This window comes from Hippopotamus amphibius, chromosome 8 (assembly GCF_030028045.1).
Source record: "Hippopotamus amphibius kiboko isolate mHipAmp2 chromosome 8, mHipAmp2.hap2, whole genome shotgun sequence".
Classification (NCBI taxonomy): domain Eukaryota; kingdom Metazoa; phylum Chordata; class Mammalia; order Artiodactyla; family Hippopotamidae; genus Hippopotamus; species Hippopotamus amphibius.
Genome location: NC_080193.1, coordinates 107,955,133 through 107,975,771, shown reverse-complemented (window position 1 = coordinate 107,975,771; position 20,639 = coordinate 107,955,133). Strand labels below are relative to the sequence as shown.

Here is a 20,639-nt window from a genome sequence, read left to right as displayed (position 1 = left end):
CTAGAACTGCAGACTATAGACACTTCTGGGCCACCCCTAAGAGACAGGACTATTCAGAGAGCAAAATCATCTGACTATTTTCCTCTCCCCTCACACCCCCACCCTTTTCTGAAACATTATAGGAAGCCCTACGATGAAGCAACCATGGACGATGGGGAAGAAAGCAGGACCCAAAGGCCAGATGGCAAGGCAGGCAGAGGCCCTCGAGGAGCTTACCTGTGGCCACGCGAAGCACCAGGAGCCCTAACATCACTCCAAAACTTAGTGCTCACTTCTCCCCAGCTGGCCAGGCCATGCTCCTTCCCTGGATTGCCTGGGGCCATTTTGGGTGAGAACTAAGAAAGTCAGGAATGATTTTACCACCTGAAGTAATAAGATTTAGCACAGAACTAAGAATTCCAAATCAATAGCCAAGGTTTGACAAAGAAATTTAAGAGAAAGGAATGTACCTGCTTTTAGAGGTTGACATTTCTGTAGTGAGACTACATAAGTAGAAATGATTTAAGTTTATTAGCGAAATGACAGAAATGTTCTTAATAAAGCATAGCAATACACTTTCGTGCATGATGCTCAGTGTATGTCAATTCATTTAATTCTTGCAACCTGCTTTGAGGTCGCCATTATTATTCTTGTTTCTCACATGAGGAAACTCAGGCTCAGAGAAGGTGAATGATCGGCTTGAAGTCTTATAGCTAGAATTGGAGAGAAAATTTGAACTCAGATGACAAATCCCATGTCCTTCTCAGTATACTGCACTACATCCTAAATAGTAGGTTACTTGTTTTCATGTTTTAATTTCCCTTTGTGTTCCATCTCCATAACTCCTTATACAAATGAGTTTTTTTAATATTTTAATTTTATTTTTCCTCATTTGTTTATTAGCTGGAATAACTTTTATAAAGAGACATTCACAATCATCTATTCTTTGGTTTCCTGGAAGTACAAAAGAGTTCATTAGGAAAAGTCAGAATAAATAATTCTATGGTATAACAGCTTACAAAACAATGTTTGTATTACTATAGCAAAAAGCTACTTACCTCGCAAGTCTAACTTCTAAGGAACAGGAAGTATGCAAAAAACTCTCCTGAGAAGCAGAATAGGTGTTACAACAAGCGTTCATATATGAGAATATTCTCTCTGGTGGTGATTATGTCTTTTATGTATACTCTGTAATTATTTGGGATGTTATAAGACTTCAATGATAGGACGCTGCCAGAGCTTTCCCTCTGATCTTCCAGTGACTGGCTGCTCTTCCACCTCCAGTTCTCACCTGTCCATCGCTCTGCCCTGTTCTTTATAGCACTTTTTATCATAATTAATAACTATGGATTTATTATTTGCTTACTACCTTTTTTCCCCATTAGACTGTAAACCCTCCACAGACAGGAATCATGCCTGCTTTATCCAGCAGTGTTTCCCCAGCACCTATCATGGTGCCTGGCACATAGTAGCAATTCAATAAAAGTTGATTGGAAGGATGGATGATGGATGGATGAATGGATGGACAGACAAGTGAATCATTCTCAGAAGAGCTTCCAAAGATCTGAGGAATAGGGGAGTTGGTAATCTGATCCAGAGAAGACTGGATAACTTTCGGGTCTGGAGTTGGTCATTCTTTCCCTTCAAATAGGCCTGAGAACTGGTGGCTTCCCAAGGACAATATATAGGAACTGTAAGGCCAGTCCACCAGGACACAGAGGAAAGGGAAATCAACATACTAAGCACTTACCAAGTGCAAAGCAATGTGCTAGATACACATTATCTCATCTAACATAAAAGCACTGCACGAAAAAGGAATTGTTTCTATTTTACAAATGAAAGAGTGAGCCTCAGATTGGTGAGGTTGCCTAAGGCCATGGAACAAATAAATGGCAGAGCCAGAATACGGAGGTAGATTTGTCATATGTCAAAGACCATACTTTTTTTAAGCAAATTCACGTTCTTTAAAACATTTATTTTTTTATTGGCCTATACAATACAAGAATTTTATTGGCCTTACATACAAGAATTGATGCTATTTTTAGGGTACCGTTTGATAAAATCTAACTATGTATACATCCTGAAACCACCATCCAGATAAAGAAATAGGACATTTTTAGCCCACCAGAGGGTCCCCTGCACTTCATCTCTGTCAATATTCCCAATGCTACCATTATTTTGACTTCAGTCACAACAGGCTCCTGTTGCCTGTTTTTAAACTTTATATTGATGGAATCTTACGCTATGTCCTCTTACATGTCAGCCTTCTGTCTACAAGATTCATCCATGTTGTTGCTTGCAGCAATAATTATTTTTCATCAGTGAGTTATATTCCAATGACTTGATATAATCACAATTTATTTATCCTACTGTTGATGCCCAATTGCATTATTTCCAGTGTTATTAATAAAGTGCTATGAACATTCTTGATTGGTGGGATGTACATACTCATTTCTGTTGGCTATCCACTCTGAAGTGAATCACATAGCTATTACACATGCTTCTGCTTCTTGGATGAAGCTGACGTGATTCTATTGCTAAGTCTTTAGTATCTCAGGAAGATGGGGCTCTCATGTCTGGACAGATAGTGGGTGAAGTAGAATCTCCTCAAAGGATAAAAGAGATTCTAACAACTGGCTCATGAATGTGATTGAGACAAATGGACCCACTGAGAGAGAAGTGGGTCACAGCAAAGAGGAAAACGTTTCCCCTTTGGTCAGAGCCACAGACACCTCCAGCAAAGGGGCTACTAACGTCTCATCAAAGCCAGTCCATGTTTTGAATACCAGTGCAGGACTCTTTCATGTAAGGAAGTGCCCACCTCATGTAGCAGGTCAAACACCAGACAGTCACCACCACAGTTCGCAAATTCTGAGCACTTTCTATATGCCAGATATAGTACTTCATACTTTGTAGAATGCAGCAGTTAGGACTGTTGAGTTGTTAATAACAGAATCCAACCTGATTATTAATAAAGATTGATTAAATATTTGTTCTTCATTCTGAGACTGCCCTTCTCTTCACATGGGTGTTAAAATTTATTACATTCTATATAATAATGATAAGAGTGGATGATAATTACTAATTCTTATTAGTAGATGTTCCTTTCAACCACATGTAAACTTCATAACACTAAACTATTCCCCTGCTCCCACCAACCAAGGTTTTTTCTTTGGGGTTGTATATGGGGCTGAATTTTATTGCCACATGACACCCAGGTGGAAAAGCCACTGCTTCATACCATTCTCTAAAACCTGGGCATTTTCACTCTTTTACCCAAGAATAACCCTAAGGTTCTCATCAACATCCTACTTATTAATGTAGCAAGAATGTTAGGTGAGTTTATATGATAATGTACATTATTATTAACTAAAGTCCATGCTTTATTCAGATTTCCTTAGTATTTACAGAATGTCCTTTTTCCATTCCAGGATCCTATCCAGGATGCCATCGTGTCTCATTAAGCTCCTCTTGGCTGTGACTGTTTCTCTGTTCCTCAGGGTTTTCTTGGTTTTGATAACCTCGATAGTTTTGAGAAGTACAGGTCGGCTGTTTTTTAGAATGCTCCCATATTGGAATTTGTCTGATGTTTTCCTCATGGTAGAACAGGGGTTATGGGTTTGGGGAAGACCACAGAGGAAGTGTCATTTTTATCACATCATAGCAAGGCAACATACGATCCACATGATGTATGACTGTTGATATTGGCCTTGATCACCTGGCTGAGGTAGTGTTTGCCCGTGTCTTCACTGTAAAGTTTCTCTTTTCCCCTCCCTCATTCTGTGCTGTGCTCTGTGGAAGGAAGTCATAATGCACATCTGACATTTAAGGGTGGGGTGTCTACCTACATTACTTGGAATTCTTCTGCATGGAAGACTGGTATCTTCTTCATTTATTAATTATTCAAGTATTTATTTCTCAATATCGATTTATGGATATTTATTTTATATGGATATTTATATCAGCATGGATATTTATTTTATATTTTATATGGATTTTATTTTATATGTATTAGAATTCAATATGACTTTATTTATTTTTGCTCAAATTTTTCCAGCTTTGGCCATTTGTAGCCATTTTAGTTGGCTCCTTTACCCCTTTGACATACTCCCATTGTTGGTGCTTTTTTTAAAAAGTATTTCTTTATTTTGCAGCACTACAAGATGCTCTAGGTTCATCCTGTATGTTTCCCAGAACCAGTCATTTCTCCAAGGAGCAGGGCTAATTTTTGAAATGTGATTTTATATATGTTTTATATCTTAACTAAGGACCTTAGCTCAGGACAGGTCAAAGTCAGCTAGGAAACATTAGTTTACTAGTGTGTACGTGAACAACCATCACCACACCCAAATGTGTGCCTGGTTAGAAAAGATCTATACATACACTTCCACCACAAAACTATTGGCATTCCTGCTTGGTTCCAAGATTCAGACAGCCTGTTATCTTCATTCCTCCTTAAACATCGTTATGAGTGTTATAACAGACAGGTTAATTGCAGAGGAGAGAAAACCAACCCAAACATTTTAGCTCCAAATCATCAGCAGTACTATATGAGGAAGAGATTCTGATGATATAGACATTTCTTTTCAAACCAATGACTGCACACCCCAAGGTACCCAGTGTCTGGCCAAGGAACAGACAAAATCAAAGTGGTATCTTACTGGGTCATCACATTTCTTTTATATCGGGGGCAGCAGGCAGGCAGTTGTTACTAAAGCTATGGGAAAAAATGGCTATTTTCAAATTAAAACCAAGTTTGATGATATATGAAAGTTTTACTTGAAGGAAATGAAGCATACATATGATTTTTGTATTGGTAGGGCTAACTTCAAGCTACATTTCCATATTTGGAGGGTCCTTTATCACTACTCGTGATTTGATGCAACATTTAAGAAATGTTGACATGGTTTCCTGATTGAAACTGGAACGACAGTAAATCTTCACCAGTTGGTGAACAGCTCTTTAGCCGACAGTTAAAAATGGTTTGTTTTGTTGTTTTCTTCTGGGAGAGACAAGGAAAGGGATATGTTGGCAATGTCATGACAAGTTTCAAGAATTTGGATTTGGGTTCCATATTCTAATGCTAACTAAATACCAACTAGACATGAATTATTATACTATCCAAGTATTTCGTGTTGCAAGAGGTAGTGTTTTATAAAGATATTATTAACTGTCAAAGAAATATACATTTGACAATGATTTATGGCTTGGAAACTGCTGGTTTTTCCTTTCTAAAGGAACAATCAGTTCATTAAACTAGATATCAACTAAACATCTTTTGAGATGACCTATAATGATGGGACAAATAAAGTATGTGAAATTCTTTTCTATCAATATATACATTATATCTTTATCAGATATTCTCATTTCAATTTATTATTGTTACTCCAAAGTTTACCTTGGTTGACAAATGGAATACTAGTCAACCTAGTATCAATTTAGAAGAAAGCATCTATTTAGAAGGAAAAAAAGTCATTAATAAAGTTTTTTGATCAAGAAAAAGAGAAAAGTGTGAAGAAAAGCTCTTTTCCATTCCTTGATAAAGGGGTTAAATGCTTTCAGGATGGTGAGAATTATGCATTGCTAAAATATTCACTAAGTAGGTTTCAGGTTTATTAAAACACTATAATGAAGGTAGATAAATTTATCATAATGAAAGCACTTGAGGCCAAAGGTTATAGAGGGAACACTATGACACAATAACCAGGAAGTCAGTGTCATAGATTAACCTCTTGCTCTTCTCTTTCAACAACAATGTCAAACCTTTATCAGTTACAGAGGATGAGTCTTTGTTTTAACTGTTCTCACGAGATACAGGAAATTCATTTCTAGTTTAAAATACAGAATACAGTTTAATGGCACATCTGTTTCATGAAATCTTGACATGGATCTTAAATTTACATGAATTAACACAAAATGGTTTTTTAAAAGATACTGGTAAGCACGGATCATTTTCAAGTACATCAAGTGATTATCTGTCCTTACAGTGTATATTTAACTTTTTCCTTTCCCCATCTCTCCCTATTAACTGCCATGTCTCAGTAATATTTTATCTATTTGGTTAGTTCATTTACATTACCAATCAAGTGTAAAGTAACATTACTGAGTAAATCAAGGGTTTCAAACTGGGGGACCTGCAAGGCAAATTCAACCTATAGACACATTGGCTTTGACCCACCCAGTATTAAAGCGATCTAGAAATGCCACATAGAAATTTAGATTTCTGGGTTTCTCTTGATAAATCAACACTGACCTGAACCTTTCAACACTGACCCAGTCTTTCAATTCTGACCTGAACTTCATGTGAGTAGACTCTGCTGGAGCAAAATACTAGACTATCCCCTTTAGGTAAACCCCACCACACTCTGGTGCTTATACCCAGCCAGTTTCATTCATTAAATACCTACTTGGCCCCTGTGGGCCTGTGAGTATGTGACACCTTATGAGACTGATGTGGGTGGTAGTGGTGGTGGTGGTGTGCATATGTGGTTGTGAAATAAGCATTCAACCAAGATGGTTTAACAAATAGTCTCAACCCATGTGAGTTAAAAGATTATGATTTGTGTTAATTCATTTCTTTAAGATTAATTTATGGACTATCAAACAATAAAGTAATCCTTTAGGGATAAACAAAATAGATTCCTAATTATAAATATTATGAAAAGAGAACTTCTTATATCCACCATGCTGCATACTAATCCCATGAGACCTTTATCCCTACTTTGTTCTCTTCCCTCTTGAGTTTTTTCCCTCCCCAAATGTACCACAGAAAAATCTAATCTATTTTTTTAAAGAAGATTTATTTTGGATTAAGTGATTTCATGATGCAACATGGTTTTAAACAAAAATAGAGATCAGTATGAAAATAAAACAAATTGTACACATTAAAATATCTTTCCCTCAAAGCATTTCAGAATCATAAAAAAATACAACACAAAAGTCAGGGGTTCAGGTGAGGATAAGAATACAGACTTTCCAGAAAACAAACAAGTCTACATTTCAGTGTCCCAGGCTCCACTTGATACCACCCACAATTCATTTCTAGGATGTCAACACTCTGCATTATTCGCTTGGAAAAAAAAAGATGAAATTTAAATATAAGGTGAAATGAGAGCTGTATAATCTCAATGTCAGTAGCAAATACTTCCCATTATTATTCTCTATTAAGTCACACTGAATAAATATGAAGCTTAAATCAACTCAACAAAAATAGAAACATAGCTATTAACTGTGGCATAGTATAACAGACACAATGGGTGGAGCTGGTGAAAAGAAATTGGAAGGCTTAAAAAAATACACAACCTGTGCTGTACTGAAATCTTAGAAATAAATGTGTTTTTTTTTTTACAGAACCTTAATATTAAAAAGTAAGCATTATTATAAAATTAGATTAATACTTTCAGTAAGAGGCAAGAGAGATGCATGTATTTTTATTTATTTATTTTGGAATGCCTGCATCCCTATTATAAAAACATGTAATCTTATGCACTTTCCAACATATTAACAGCCTCAAATTTTACTTATGATATCGTATAAAGAAAAATAGCTTGTAAGAACATCTTTTAGAGCATTAGGGTCCTAAAAGAACATTCAGTTTTGTGTGTGTCCTGGTTAGTCCTTCCAAGGTATTTCTTGAACATTATCCATCCTCTTTTATAGAAGGTGATAGTAACCAGAAGTTTACCAATGGTTCCTTACCTGCATCAATAACAGCTGAATCAGTTTGAATCATACACCACACCTATCAACATTCCTCAGGGCTGTAATATCTTAAAACAAAATTGGATAGAAAGATATCACCTGCCCAAGGGCACTAGATGTAAAAATCACACATAGAAATTTAATTTTCCTGTGTTCCCCAGAAACCATACAGCTAGGCCCTTCCAATTCTGCTGAACTGTTCGATCATGAAAGCCAAGTAAACTACCTTACTGATTAAATCTAAACAAATGTATTTCAGTCTTGATTAATTTCTTGAAAAACTGGAAACACTGATTAGGTCTCCATTTGCGATTCAGTAACCTCATGCTTAGGTTTTTGCTTTCTAGATAAACAGGGAACCTTTAAGTTGCCATACAGAAACCATGAAAAATGTCTCAAAAGCGATTGTAATGTCAAAGAATGTCTGCTAAAAAACAAATTAAGCAAAATAAATGTATCAAGCAACACCCTCTCTTTTTCCAAAATTCAATGATAGTAACAATAATTAAGTTAAAAATAATCCACAACATAATTTAATGCTAAATTGTTGAATCTTCTGAGTAACCTATGGTTAGCTTTAATACTTTGGGGCTAAATTCTGTTTTGCAATACAGAAAATGTTATCAACTTACTGTAGTTACAGAATAAGGGTATTTCCCACCAGGTAGATTATCAGCATGGCATTCTTTTTCTCAGTCAGAAACCAAAGTATATGTTCCCACTCCCACCAGCAAGCTCTAAGATGATCCTTCCATCCTTGTTCTCACTTTCCCTCTGCTACAGTCCTGTTGACTGCTCTGAAATGGGTAGCACACACACACATTCTGTATATCCTATGTGCCAGCTCCTTGGAATGCAGTGACCACTCCTGAATCTTGACAGTTGGTCAATAATCAGCATTACATTCTCGGCAGGGGTGAGGGAGGGAGGGAGGGGAGGCACCGCTGCTGGGCTCCTATTTTCTAATTTTTGTTTCTATCATCCTTCTTGTGGGCAGTAAGTGGTTGGCCTTTAGCCACAATTTAGAAAGCCTGACGTCTGACATTTCTTTGCTTCCATATTAGAAAAGCAAATCTATCTAGAAAACACAATTGAACTAGAAAGGTAATAGGTTTTGCAAAATTAGAATCTAACTGAAAGTGATATTATCATTAATTTAAGCTCAAATTTTATAGAAGGCGTCTAAGATTTAGAGTGTTTTCACTCATCAATTAAATCAGAAAGCAGGTAAGAGAGCACAAAAGGGCCTGAAAGTCAGATTCAGTTTAAGGATGAGGCCACGTTCTTTATTTGTGTTTTTACTATGCAGGGTGACAGGTATCATGTAATGATGGTAGAGCATCATTTCATCCTCAGTGTGAATTTCCTGAATTGGACTGGATTGGAAAAAAGACTTTTAGACTCTTCATTACTATATGTTTGCCTTAGAAGTAGTCAAGTCATAAACACAATTTGTGCAGAAAAAAAAAAAAAGTTAGATGAATGTGAGGAGGACAGAGAGGAAAAGAGAATCTGTAGTGGTTCCTTCATCACATCACTGGAACTCAGCCACTGGGGTTTTCTAGGTCCATTCTTGTTCAAAGTTAAAAAATAAAATCAGGCTTCTAGTGAGAGTGTTTTTTCATTATCTTGCTTCCAAATAACATTTGAGAAAACTAAACTTACTATACTATATAAATCCACCAAAAGCAATCAAATTTTGCAGTTTGTTTTTAATTTCTTGTAACATGTAGTAAAATGGAACATTAAGAATATGGGGAGTTTTTCCATGAATATGCTAATTTCTTCATGGACTTTTCCGAAGGTGTCACATTTTAAGAGTATTTGAAAAAAATGAAAGTTTCTGTAGACAAGCAGCTTGTAAACTTCACTGAAATTGGAATAGGCTGGTAGAAGCATTAGTCTCCACATTTCTCAAGATGAAACCTAGAACTGTAGCTGTAAAGTACTGAAATTGATCTCACAAACCACACGTGAAAATCAGCCTCAACCCAAATGGGGGGACACACCTTCTACCCCCCAGAGTATGTGAGGATCAAGAGATACTAAGTACCTGAAAGCACTAAGAAACTCTAAAGCGCTCTTCAAACATATTCTACTATTACTGTTAATCATCTGAAAGCAGTGTTTTTAAACTTCTGATTGTTATGCAAGTACAACAAATTTCCCTTCATTTATTACAGAATTTCTACTTAATTATAAACACAACATATACTAGAAAATTGTGACCACACTTCTCTGACCAAGATCCATTCAATTTTGTGCACAAGAAAAATGTTTTGACCCCAGAGGTGGATGGGCTCAAGGATTGGAATTTTTCACACTGAAAACCAAAGGTACATTGTAATGCAGATGAAAAGAAAGAGAGGGAAACTACTGAACTCAATTCTGGCATTTTTTGGATAATTTGGAGATCCTTGAATTGGTCCTTCACAGTTCAGCTCCCCAACTGCACACTTTGAACCCTGTGTGTAAACGCACTCTCGGTTTCCACACTTGACCAGGATCATTACACTTTTATAGGCCATTAGTTACCAACAGAAAGAGCATTTATATGATTTCTTTAAAGCCACAGTATCTCCCATGTATGAAGCCTTCACTGGAACTCTCGGATGGAGAAAGCTGTTCTCTCCTCAATCCCTGACTGTAAAACATACCAAATTTTATTTAAAATACTTTTTTGGAACCTTGGTGTCTACTCCACTAGACTGTGAGCTTCTCGAGGACAGATTTTTGAATCTTGTATCTCCATCATAAAACACAGTGGCTGGCACAGAGTGAATGCCAACACTGGGTCTCTTTTCTCATGTAAGAGAAGTTCTGTGTATGTATTTGATGTATTGTGACTGTCTTTTATAGTATAAGACGGTATAGTATAAGCATCACTTATGAGTTTCTTAAAGAAAACAAGATCAGACAGTCAAATTGTCTAGGTTCACAGTCCAGAAGAAAGTATTTACGGATATTTCTATTCGTAGATATATTAAAGTCTAATTTATTCTGTGGAAATGTTATTTAATATTTTAAATAGTTATTATTGGACTCTTTTGTTTTACTAATGAAGAATAACAGATCAGTTATCATGGTGTTCTGAGGTGATAGGTACATCTTGGGTAATTCCCAATTCTGAGAACAGTAGCAACTAGAGGATTATACTGGTATTTGGAAAGAAGCTGGATGCCTTAACAAAGAAATATATTTGTTAAAAATGATTAAAGAGAGATACTTTATTTCAAATCTCTTTTACCTAATAATGTGGAATACGGAAACAAAGTGTCACAAACCAAAATGCAAGTTAACATGGTCTATGAAAGTATTTTTGAAAGAAATGCAACCTTCTATATCAGCTGCTTAGAGAATGCCAGCTCTGAAACATCTTCTATACCATCAAAAATGTGGTTTTTTCTTTTAAAAAAAGTATGTGATACTATTTTTCCTTATAATGAAAAAAATACAAACAAGTAAAAATTGTTTGCAAAATTAAATATATACTTATATTCATGATAATTAAGTACAAACTAACATTTCCAGTTAAAATATTTTTCTTTCCTTTCTTTCTGATACAATTACAGTACACAGATAAATCCTTCCTTCTTATTTCTGGATTTCTGTAACCTTTTCCCCAGAACGCTTCTCCACACTGCAGTACTTGCCTTTAGTGCAGGAATGCAGTGTGAGTGGTATTCCTCCTGAGGGTCCCAATAGTAAACGTAGCTTAACCAACAAAGCAATCAGTTCTTATAAACCACCTATGAAAACCATGCATTTGACCTCCATAAAACCTAAGATTGCCAACACCCCATAACAGGAATTCCATGGCTACTTATAAATATAGTTCTCAAAGAAGTGTTTGGGCAATGCCTGTAATACCACAGGCTGGCAAACCAAATGTTTAATCCAATGGTTTTATTACCCTCAATTTAACTTCACTCTATTGAACACCTGATTAGTTATGGCCATAAATCAAGAAATAAACAATGATGTGGAGTAACCCCAAAGCAATAAAAATGAAGAACACCCTCTGATAAACTAAGCAGAAATAACATTAGTGATGTCATGCAGTCTCTGAGATATCATAGAAAAATTGTTTCTTAATATTGATAAGAAAATTATGCATCAGTGAAAATGCAGGCTTAGAAATATAGTACTGAGAGTTTCCATTTGTGATGTCTTCACTGATGAGGGAAAATGGAATTCTTATTACTAAAGAGAGCTGATCTCTTGGGTGTTGCTGATGGCCCCTTAACTGAGCTTAGTGTTCAGTGATGCTGTACAAATAAAAAGCAGTGGGGGAAATACGAAATATCTGTATTAAATGCCATCCTGTAAAGTATCTGATGGATGGAAAAGAGTCTAATGCATTTTAAATAAATGCATATCATACTATCACATATAGTGAGTCTTAAAAAATTATTACTTAGATGCACAGTCCTTGTAGTGGTAGACATGGCACTGTGAAGAAAGTCTGATTTAGAAGCTATTTTCTATTATACTTGTCAAGTGATGGAGTTGCTGTTAGTCATATTGTAATGTCCCTTCAACTTTGGTACATTCAGTGCAAAATATTTCGGGGAATTTTTTTGTACCTTTATAAAAATAAAAGGCCCTTTTGTTCCCTTGAGAGTGCTTAAAAGGATACATACTAGCATGATGCCCGAGTAAGCATGGAACATGGAAATGGAACAGATGATACGTACGCTAGTATGATAGGTAGGTTCTTATATACATCTTAGAGAACATAAATATAATGAACCTATAAAAAATAAACAGAACTCACTGTGTACTTTTTCCTGATATGCTGTGATTAATTGCTAGTTATTTTAAAATTGTTTTCATGCATTATAAAGCATAAAATCTGTCATTAGTAATTCATTGTTTAACAGTTTGTCTTCAGCCATAATTACACACATACCACTTTGCATATACATTGCCACAGACCACCTTATTGCAAATCTTGAAGGTTATCTCCTATTGACTTGGTTTCATTTTCACTTGTGTCCCATGAAAGATGAAACCTATGGTGCACACCATGCAGGCACTCATAAGCAAGAAAAGGAATATTCTGTTACAACTTAGGGCTTAAATGAATATATTCTCAGGAAATATATTTGTTTTTATTGTATTATTTAACTTGCACTAATTTGGAGATTGGGCCAAGTGCTGCCAGTTTGGCTTGAACCACGTTCAAAGGTAAGTTTCAAGATTCTCCTGAGTCTCTAAAAGTTACCATGGAGCTGATCATGTACAGGTTCATCTTTGTCTTGGAACATAACAAATGGAAAAAAGTTTGGCAGTCAAGAACTGTTGATTGAAAGACTGTTGGGTGGTTCCCTGGGCATCAAGCTCACCCAAATCCTTCCAAGAGGACTCATCACCACTATCCAGTCCCCAAATGTGACACAGCATGTGTTCTTGGAAAATAACAGCATTCGGCTTTACTCTAATGGAAGTGTACTCTTGAAACTTCCAATGTTCAGCCATTCTTCTAGAGGGCAGCTTCTGGAATTGCCTGTCCACATGGAGCGGGGCATTGTGCCTCCAGGTCACTCAAGTCCAAAGGTACTGGTCTCTTCAACTGCTGTCAAGAGTTTTTCATAAAGCATGGAGAAGGATGGGTACGGAGGGAGATCCAGTCGGTTAAAACAAGTGTGAGCTCTGCAAACAGAAGAAGCAGTAGAGTTCAGAACGCTTTGAGTGAAACGAGATTGTTTCCCTGTGTGTCTGCATGTGCTTGTCTTTACATTCAAACTGGTGTGTTGCCAATTTTCACACTCCTTTTGGAAACACTCTGAAAACATTTTGACTTGAAAAATTCAGAACTGAATTTCTTTAAGGGAAACAGGATCTTTAAAAACTATTTTCTTTACATTTTCACAACCATCTAAAATCTATATTACTACATATTACTATTTGTTTAGTTGTCTAAGAGTTACAAAGACAAGTTTGAATTTTTGTTTCTCTTTTGATGTTAGCTTCTTTTTTCCCTAAAAGACACGAATATAAGCTCTTGCAAAGCAATTCATTTTCAGAGTTGGCATATTTGCCTGAATGTCTCTCAAAAAACCTACAGTTTTGCATTTTTTTTTTTTTTTTTTCATTTTGTTGGTCAGGGAAGAGCACTAAATGTCTCTGAAGATCTGCAGACCCGCCTCATGGCTTAGAGTCTTGGGAAATTCCCGGGCTGGACTTTCCTGTCAAAGTCAGTAGACCATTGTTACTTCTTTGACTCCAGTGCTATAATCTGTTTTCACCTAATTCACAATGCAAAATAATGGCCATTTAAATCATTACATTACATTCTTTTTTAGAAATACCTCCCCTTTTGCCAAGATAGAAAAAAATATGCTTTCCTGTTATTTGCACCTGAATCACAATAAAAAATAGACAGTCTCCAAATAGTACGTCTTATCAGGAAGCAAATCTGCACTTTTGACATGAAATAGGAAGCATTTTATTTGGAATGTGCAACAGTTTGTTTGTGGGAGCTAAACAACTTTGACTTAAAAAAAATGCTTCTGAATTAACATGGAATTTTAGGAGCTATGATTATTGACAAGCTATTTTTACAAAGTTTAAGTTTTTATTCTTATAAATCATTTTAATAGTTATAAAATAAATATAGTTATACTCCTAGATGCAATGTAGTGTCATGGGAAGATCAGAGGTTTGCAGTTGGATAGACCTGGGTTTGAATTTCAGCTCTACCAACCAGTTGTGTGATTTGCAGTGAATTATTAAAAATCTACCACTCAATTTTCTCATCTATAGGACTGATATCATTTGTTTCAAAAGGATATGAGGATTAAATGAAATCATAGAAACATGCTTAATACAACGCCTGGCTCACAGTGTTTGACCAATTAATAAGAGGCATATTGTTAGCTACATTTCATTACCATCAGAAAGATTTATTCTAATTGCCTTCATTAAACTGCCAAAAGATAACCATAACTTGTGGAAACTATGAGATAACAAACAGATGATAAAGCAGGTGTGTGGCCACATGGCTTATTAGAAATAGTAATGTGAAGGGGCTCTGTTATATTAGAAAAATACAGATCTTCTTCAATTTACAATGGGGTTACATCCTGATAAACCCCTCAGAAATTGAAAATATCATTAAGTCAAAAATGCATTTAATGAAGCAACTGACAAAGGATTAATCTCCAAAATACACAAGCAGTTCATGCAGCTCAGTATCAAAAAAACAAACAACCCAATCCAAAAATGGGCGGAAGACCAAAAGAGACATTTCTCCAAGGAAGAGGTACAGATGGCCAACAGACACATGGAAAGATGCTCAACATCACTAATTATTAAAGAAATGCAAATCAAAGCCACAATGAGGTATCACCTCACACCAGTCAGAATGGCCATCATCAAAACATCTAGAAACAATAAATGCTGGAGAGGGTGTGGAGAAAAGGGAACCCTCCTGTACTGCTGGTGGGAATGTAAATTGATACAGCCACTATGGAAAACAGTATGGAGGTTCTTTAAAAAACTAAAAATGGAACTACCATATGACCCAGCAATCTCACTACTGGGCATATACCTAGAGAGAACCATGGTGCAAAAGGATACATGTACCACAATGTTCATTGCAGCATTATTTACAATAGCCAGGGCATGGAAGCAACCTAAATGTCCATCAACAGATGAATGGATAAAGAAGATGTGGCACATATATACAATGGAATATTACTCAGCCATAAAAAGGGATGAAATTGAGCTGTTCATAGTGAGGTGGATGGACCTAGAGTCTGTCATATAGAGTGAAGTAAGCCAGAAAGAGAAAAACAAATACTGTATGCTAACACATATTTATGGAATCTAGAAAAATGGTACTGATGAACCTAGTGGCACGGTAGGAATAGAGATGCAGGTGTAGAGAATGGACTTGAGGACACCGTGGGAAGGAGAAGCTGGGACGCAGTGAGAGAGTAGCATCGACATATGCACACTGTTAAGTGTAAAACAGATAGCTAGTGGGAGGCTAATACACAGCACAGGGAGACCAGCTTGACGCTCTGTGAAGACTTGAAGGGGTAGGATGGGGAGGTTGGGAGGGGGGCTCGGGAGGGAGGGAATATGGGGATATATGTATATATGTGGCCCTTTTGCTTTGTTGTAAGGTGGAGACTGACATAATAGTGTAAAGCAATTATACTCCAATAAAGATTAAAAAAAAAAAAGCTACACACAAAAACAAAAACAAAAAAAACTACAATAAGGTATCACCTCACACTGGTTAGATTGGGCATCATCAGAAAATCTACAAATAATAAATGCTGGAGAGGGTGTGGAGAAAAGGGAATACTCTTGCACCATTGGTGGGAATGTAAACTGGTACAGCCACTATGGAGAACAGTATGGAGGTTCCTTGAAAAACTAAAAGTAGAGTTACCATATGACCCAGCAATCCCACTACTGGGCATACACCCAGAGAACACCATAATTCAAAAAGACACATGCACGCCAATGTTCATTGCAGCACTGTTTACAATAGCCAGGTCATGGAAGCAACCTAAATGTCCATCAACAGATGAATGGATAAAGAAGATGTGGTACATATATACAATGGAATATTACTCAGCCATAAAAAGGAATGAAGTTGGGACATTTGTAGAGACATGGATGGACCTAGAGACTGTCATACAGAGTGAAGCAAGTCAGAAATTGAAAAACAAATATCGTGTATTAACACACACATGCAGAATCTAGAAAAATGGTACAGATCAACCAGTTTGCAAGGCAGAAAGAGACACATATGTAGAGAACAAACATATGGACACCAAGGGGGGAAAGCGGGAGGGATTGGGGTGGGATGAATTGGGAGATTGGGATTGCCATATATACATTACTGATAAGAAAAAAAAATCAAATTGTACACTTTAAATATATGCAGTTTATTGTATGTCAATTGTATCTCAATAAAAGTTCTTAACGAAAAAAAATAAAACTGGTTTGAACAACAACAAAAAATGCACTTAATACACCTACCCTACCTAACATCATAGCTTAGCCCAGACTACCTTACACATGCTCAGAACACTTACATTAGCCTACAGTTGGACAACATAATCTAACACAGAGCCTCTTTTATAATAAAGAGTTGAATATCGCATGTAATTTATTGAATATTGTACTGAAAGTGAAAAACAGCATGTTTGTACGGGTGCAGAATGGTTGTATGTGTATCGTTTTTTTACCCTCGTGATCACGTGGCTGACTGAGAGCTGAGGCTCACTGACACTGCCCAGCATCATGAGAGAGTATGGCACTGAATATTGCTAGCCTGGGAAAAGATCAGGATTCAAAATTGGAAATATGATTTCAAATGAAAGTGTATCACTTTCACACCACTGTAAAGTCGAAAAATTGTAAGTCAGACCCTCATAAGTCTGGGACTGCCTGTATCAGCTTTAGGACAGAGAGACAGAACTGGCTCAGAGTTTACAATTCTTGTCATTACAAACTCTAGAATATATTTGGGGAAAATCATCTAATCAATCTTTGCAAGCAGATACTTTTTTGGACATAATAAACTATTTCAGAATTGCATTTAACATAATCCATAATCCACCTTCCTTACACCAGAGCCCCAACTTGGGTCTCAAGAAAAACGTTTTACTTTTTAAAAAACTGAACTAGTATACTGAAAATCTTAGGAATGGTTTACATATCTAACTTATGTAAAACACTCCTATAAAAATATTAACTGAAGACTTTAATCAGTTAGGGAAAGGGGAGGAAGAAGCAGAGAAGTAAAGTATGTTTTGAATGTAATTATCATCCAGACTTCATATGTTAGACACATAACATTCATTATCCCATGAGACTAAGGATGGCACTTCTTTTAGATGAAATTTAAACATGTTCATTTCTTTGGTTACCAACAAGGCCAAGAATCTTTCCCAAGGCAGCCTGTTTGTAACATTTCCAGTTTTGTGATCTACACATTCATCTCCTTTGTGATCTATATGTTCATCTCCTTTGCCCATTTATCTCTTCTTTAAAAATTGTTTTTATTGTGATAAGACACACAGCACATAAAATGTATCATCTTAACCCCTACCAAGTGCACGGTTCTGTAGCATTAAGTACATTCACATTGTTCGGCAACCACCAGCACCATCCATCTCTAGAATTTTTTCCTCTTTCCAAACTGAAACTCTGTACCCACTGAACACTAAATCCTCTTCTCTTCTGCCCCTGCAACCACCATTCTATTTCCTGTCTCTATGAACTGGACAACTCTAAGTACTTCATATAAGTGGAATCATACAGTATTCATCCTTTGTGACTGGCTTATTTCACTTAGCATTTTCCAGGTCCATGCTGCTGTAGCATGGGTTGGAATTTCCTTGCTTTTTAAAGCTGAATAATATCCCATTGTATGTATATACTACATTTTGTTAATCCATTCACCCACTGATGGACATTTGAGTTGTTTCCATCTTTTGACTATTATAAAAAAAGTGTTGTTATGAACACAGGTTCCAATTTTTCTACATACTCACCAACACTTGTTTTTGTTTGCTTGTTTTTGATAATAGCCATTCTACTGAATGTGACGTCAACTTATCATTTAAAGTTTTAGGATTTCTTATTGATTTGTAAGAAATACTACAAAATGAAGAGATTAATTGTTTATCTCTTGCTAATCTCTTCCATCCTGTTCACCTTTTTATTTAGTTATGCATTTTATTTACAGAGTAATATTAATCTGGTTACTTGTTATCCATTTTTGATACATTGTCTTCAGCGTGTTGCTGTGATAAGCAATGTTGAAAAGATGATCTCTAATGTTTACACCTAACAGAAAGTCTTCATTGTTTATTTTATTCTTTTGGTAGTGCTGGTGTATCAAAGCGTGTGATAGATCAACTTTTGGGACAACTCTTAAAAGAGTAACTCATTTTATATAGAGTTACTGTAATCTGGAATAGATATGTGTGAATTCATTTTTCTGAACTGAATCATATTAGGTAATCTAGGAAATAAAATAATTCAAGCAAACCCTTTCTCTAGGTAAGCAATAATCCATAATTAGTGTTTTATTTGCTTAGGACAGGACTGTAGGTGTAGTATACCTATCACATGGTAGTGAAGTCTGCTCCGTCCCCCTTGATAACCAAATGCTTCCCCTTAACTGATGTTAACTGAAGGTTAATTTTCCCTAATCAAGAATGAACAAAATGGTCACATACATGAGGATGAGAATTCATGAACAGTAATGTCTGAATCCCCCAATTAACTTCTTACACACACTTAGAGCGAATGATGAATTTTAATTCACTGTGGCCTTGTGGTAGGCAGAATTCTGAGATGACCTGCCATGACCCATGCCTTTGTATAATCCTCATCTTTTGAGTGACTGGGGACCTGTAATTTGTAACCAATGAAATATGGCAAAGCTGAAGGTATGTTGAAGATGTAATTAAAGTCTCTCATCATTTTGATTTGAAATTAGTCGAAAGGGTGATGATCCTGAATGGGCCTGACCTAATTAGGGAGACTTAAAAGAGCATCTAGAGATCAGAGACTCTTACTGTTGCTAGATTTGAAGAAGCAGGCTGCCACGAATTCTATAGCTACAGGCAATGAATTCTACCAACAATTTAAGGGAGTTTGGAAGCAGGTCCTTCCCTAGTTGAGCCTCCAGATAAGAATGCAGTCCAGCTGACATCTTGATTTCAGGCTGTGAGATGCTGAGCAGAAGACCTGGCTAAGTCGTGCTTGGACTCCTGATTCACAGAAACAGTGACATAGTAATCGTGTGTTGTTTCAAGCTGCTGTTTGTAGTAATTTGTTACGCAGCATTGCAAAACCACTACAGGTCTCAATGTAGTAAAACAGTCTAAGAAAAGGTAGTATGTGTGAGAAATGTGATATAGTAGCATCACCCCTATCAAGGGCAGGCAGTGGGGCCAAGCTGGGAGTCAGCAGCAGTCCTTTCATTTTCCCAGGCTGCTGAGTAAAGAAACAGGATCTCTGTATGTCTCTGCTGTTCGGTAACTTATCTAGTAAATCCATAAGCCTGGGTACTCTTGTTTCGATAGATTCAGTTCTCAACACAAAAGGAAAGACTGAACAACTCTTTTTGGATCCTCTTCAGTCACACGACATAATGACTATCACTGATCCATAACCTAGGACTATCACAGCTTCCTAAATTACATCTGGTTGCATAATATATGGTTACCATAACAGAACTTTCCTTCCGAATAAACCGAACAGCTCCCCTGGAAAATGTTTCATGAGGTTGGAGAAAGTATGTATTGTTGAGGGGGAAATTGTGCAGAAAGGTTAAATGGTTTTCCCAAGGTCAAATCAAGAATAGGACCACAAGCCTGGGTTCCTAGGGGAAGTCCAACATGAAACCGAAAGTAGAGAGACTAATGCTCTCTTCTTTCACTTTTGGAAGCCTGCGTGTCAATTTCATCCCACCCCTGACTTTAAACTGCTAGCCCTCAACACTTTACCAGATTACATACATTTTGAGGATAGGAATTAGCAAAATAAAGCTTCAAATATTTTTTAAATGAATGACTCAATCAAAATATAGAGGAGCTCTAGGGAAAATGGTCCAGATTGGGTCAGTCTGGAAAACTCTGGGAGATACCAGGGGATTTTTAGGTGCTCAAACCATCTAGTTCTATCTCAGGCTCACCAGAAAGCAAAGATATTCAGAGATACGGTAGAGTTCATCAGAATCACCCGAGAAGCTTGTTTACAAGGGAGATTTCTGGCTGTACCTCCTGAGATTCTACTTGAGAAGCTTTGGGCTGGGCCTAGGGATCTGCATTTTAACTATCACCCCAAATGAGTCTGATGGAGACAGGCTCCACTAGTGGAGAGACGTCAACTGGATTAGAAATAAGATAGCTACACTGGCTATTCGCAGCACTGTTTTGTGTGCCTGCAAAAATTTCAAAACTCCTTATAAACAAGAC

The 20,639-nt window shown here is 36.6% G+C and overlaps 1 protein-coding gene across 5 annotated transcripts in view; it reads right to left on the bottom strand.

Annotated features, from left to right (window-relative positions):
* Positions 1 to 6,766: 6,766 nt before the first annotated feature.
* The window catches only part of HECW2 (HECT, C2 and WW domain containing E3 ubiquitin protein ligase 2), a 387,653-nt gene continuing 373,780 nt past the window's right edge, over positions 6,767 to 20,639 (bottom strand). For all 5 annotated transcript variants that reach the window (XM_057746089.1, XM_057746091.1, XM_057746090.1 and 2 more), the window contains one exon: positions 6,767 to 13,335. In XM_057746089.1, coding sequence (XP_057602072.1) covers positions 13,224 to 13,335 — 112 coding nt within the window. In that variant the 3' untranslated portion in view covers positions 6,767 to 13,223. The remainder of the gene's footprint in view (positions 13,336 to 20,639) is intronic.